At 50.9% G+C, this 3,514-nt stretch overlaps 1 protein-coding gene across 1 annotated transcript; it reads left to right on the forward strand.

Annotated features, from left to right (window-relative positions):
- The first annotated feature begins 237 nt into the window (after nt 1-237).
- On the forward strand, nt 238-2,323 carry LOC130455402 (methyl-CpG-binding domain protein 1-like). Its single transcript, XM_056804319.1, has one exon. The coding sequence runs from the start codon at nt 297-299 to the stop codon at nt 1,830-1,832; it is 1,536 nt and encodes a 511-aa protein (XP_056660297.1). The 5' UTR covers nt 238-296; the 3' UTR covers nt 1,833-2,323.
- Nucleotides 2,324-3,514: the final 1,191 nt, after the last annotated feature.

Below are 3,514 nucleotides of genomic sequence, written 5' to 3' on the forward strand. Positions count from 1 at the left end.
ACCATGGCAGCAGAGCTGAGGCTGGACTGCGCTGGACCCGGAGCCCTCCAGCCGTGGCGGCCAATCCTCTCTCTCCCGCTGCTGACCTTCTCGGGCCTCAGTTTCTCCCTTTTGCCAACATGCTGGAGGCGGTACAATGCCTTTGCCTTTTGGTCCAGGGCTCCTCAGGGCAGGCAATCCTTCTCAGAGACGTCCTGCCCCACCCCCGCCCCACCTCCGCTCTGCCCCGCCCTGTCCCGCCCCGCAGGCAGCCACCTCCGGCGTTCACCACTCTCTTTCCCTCCCTCTCTCCCCTCATGGCTGACCACTGGCTGGACTGCCCCACGCTGGGCCCAGGCTGGAAGCGCCGAGAAGTCCCCCGAAAATCGGGGACCACCTGCGGCCGCACGGACACCTATTATCAGAGTCCCACAGGAGACCGAATCCGAAGTAAGGTGGAGCTGACCCGCTTCATGGGCCCCGACTGTGACCTCAGCTCTTTTGATTTCAAAAGTGGGGTTCTACGGTATTTGCCCACCAAGGCTTCTTCTCAAAAGAAAAAGAGACCAGCCCGGCTGGAGAAGCGACCTCTGGAGTCCCTGGGAGCCCCCATTGCCGAGGCCTCCAAGTTACCGCCTGCCCCCTGGAACTCCCTGTCCAAATGGTGTGAAAAATGTGGAGCCCGAATATCTGGGGACAGTGCGGGGCGGCAGCGCCTCAGGTTTCTGTGTAAATGCTGCCGAGCCCAGAGAAATGACTTCAACCGGGAACAGAGAATGTTCAAGAGAGTGGGCTGTGGCGACTGCAAGGCCTGCCAGGTGACCGAAGACTGCGGTGTCTGCCCGGCCTGTGTTGCGCAGCTGTCCCAGCCCGGTGGCCCTCAGCTTCCTCAAAGCCGGTGTGTCCAGCGCCGCTGCCTCAAGATCGTTAATAAATCCTTCGGCTGTGGTCTCTGTTCTGGCTGTCAGACCAAGGAAGACTGCGGAGCCTGCCGAATTTGTGAGAGGCGAGGGAGGCCGGGCCTCAAAAGGCGATGGAAATGCCTTCAGCGCCGCTGCCTCAGGAGTACCAGGAAGAAACCCAGAGGGTTAGCTGCCCGGAAGCACCCAGGCAGGAGGCGCCGAGGCACAGGGCCACCGCTGCTGCCTCCATCCCATTCCCCAGCTGAAGCTGTTGGCCCTTCGGGCGCAGCTCAGGAGTATGAGCGCCCAGGCCTTGGGGCCCCAGTGAAGCAGGAGGTGGAGGAGGGTTATGTGGCCCAGACTCCTGGTGTTGCCTCCCCACCCCCTGGAGGCGCCTCTCCTGTCTTCCCCAGCAAGGGAGCTAATCAGGCCCAGCTCCAGCATTCTCTGAAACACGAAGGGGAAGCCGAGGCAGCCGCCAGCACTCCTGTGATCATGGAGATTTACAGTTTGAGTGGAGCTATCCCGACAGTGGCGGCAGGGCCCTGTGGAGGCCTGGATGGCGTCCTGCAGGAGTTTCTGATGGAGCTGAATGAGCTGCCCCTGCCTGCCCACTGGGAGGTCCTGCCGCCCAGAGGGCCAGAATTGTGTATCACCCAGCGGTCCCCCCTGTCTACAGTGGCAGCTGCAGTCATCCATATTCAGGCAGGCCTATACTTTCACGTGGTGGTTCAGGACATCAATGTGCCGCCCACCCACGAGCTCTATTCAGCCCACCCATTGCGCCTCACCACTGTGGATGAGGTCATTGAGCTTATCTGCCACCTGGAGGCCTACTGCCTGTGCCCTGGCTGGCCTGGCAGCTGGGGTAGGGGCTCACGGTCCCCGGACTGCGAGGTCCTCGTGTATGAGGGCTCTTGCCAGGCCTGCAGCCTTGGAGAGCGGCAGTAGCCCCGGAACTCCATGCACTGTGCTGTTCCTTCCCCTAACTCTCTCTACTATGCTGCATAGGAGTCGGTCTACACCGGAAAGGCTGAGGGGAGGGTATCCTGCCTCCCACTATGGACTGTTCTGAGGATCCCCACTTGCCTGTTCTGGTCCTCCGTGACTTTCTGAGAGAACTGTCACAGCCCTGTGCCTATTGTCACACACACACACTCACTTTTGTGTAATTAGAATCTCCTCCCCAGGACTCCAATTCCCAGCATCCCACTTTCCTTCTCACATTCCCTGCTAAGTAAGGTAGGGAAGATAAGTTTTGTGTAGCCCCATCCCTCTCTCTTTCCCCTTAATCTCACTGGGGAAGGTTGTTGGCTGCAGGCAGGAGGAGAACTTACTCATGTGAGTTTATTTTTGTTAGATAATTAGGTTTGAATTTCTATTTCTTTTAGTCTATTTTCTTTCTACTGCAAGTGATCATAAATAAACTTTATAAAATATAATACTTGGAGTTATTTATATTAATTTAAATTTTACACTTTAAACTCGGGGACATCCACATAGGGAAGAATGAGGGGCATTTGGAAATTTGCATTGGAGTTCAGGAAATGGAGCCATTGTTAATCTGGAGACAGAAACTCCTGGGGAGGCGGATCTGCAGGGCCAGAAGCAAAAGGATTGGGTTTGTGTACCATAGTAGCCTTTCTTTGCTAAATTTGTTAATTTGTTAAATTTGTGGGGTAGATGTTTAAACAAAAGTCAGGAGAGTAGTTTGGTAAAACACAAAACACTTAGTTTATTTTGAGGAAAGTTCAGATAGGAAATAGAAAGGAAGAAAGTGAGAGAACTCTTATACCTATACCTAAAATCCCAATCCTAACTAAAATTTCTAAAAAACGCCCTAAATCTATCTGCCTTTGAGGGCAGTGTCTTCTGCTAGGTCAAGCCCAGCCTATCTACCTACTCTGTCTATCTAAGAATGTACCACCCACTATCTAACTACCTAAGTTAATCAATAAGCATTAATTAATCCACCTCCTTATATCCATTTCTCTTTACCCACTGTCAGTTATTTTTCCAACTGCCAGTTTGTCTCAGAGACACAGACATCTCTGCTCTCTAGGGAACCCAGAGACAAAAACCCCTTTCAACTGCCTGCAACTCACCTACCAACTGTCAGCTACACCCTCCTGTCATCAACTGACTGCCTGCAGAGCAGGGGGGCTCTTCCTCAGAAATCATTTTGCTCCCTTGCCTCTTAAAGAGAAAAAGAGAGAGATTAAGAAAATTCTATTAACATATTCCCCCTGAGATCCAATGGGGAGACCAGTCTCCCTAATGGATCTTTCCAACAAAACTGTCCTATATTAGAAGGGAGAAGTGAAGAGAGAAAGAAAGAAAGCAAAGCAAATCTTACAACATGCAAGTCTCAAATAATATACAATTACAAATATTTACAGTTATAGAATTATAAAATTCTTACTATACTCTAAAGAAATAAGAACCTATTCTTATTATACTCTACAGAAATAAAAACCTAAAGATATTAATCCAAATTTACCCTATAGTTACTATGTACAAAAAAATAAACAAGAACTTTATATATACATTATATACATCTAATATCCACCTTATATACATCTAATATCCTCCCTGAGGTGGATGTTGATAATACTTTATCATTTACATATCAT

Source organism: Monodelphis domestica, chromosome 7 (genome assembly GCF_027887165.1).
Source record: "Monodelphis domestica isolate mMonDom1 chromosome 7, mMonDom1.pri, whole genome shotgun sequence".
NCBI classification, from domain to species: Eukaryota; Metazoa; Chordata; class Mammalia; order Didelphimorphia; family Didelphidae; genus Monodelphis; species Monodelphis domestica.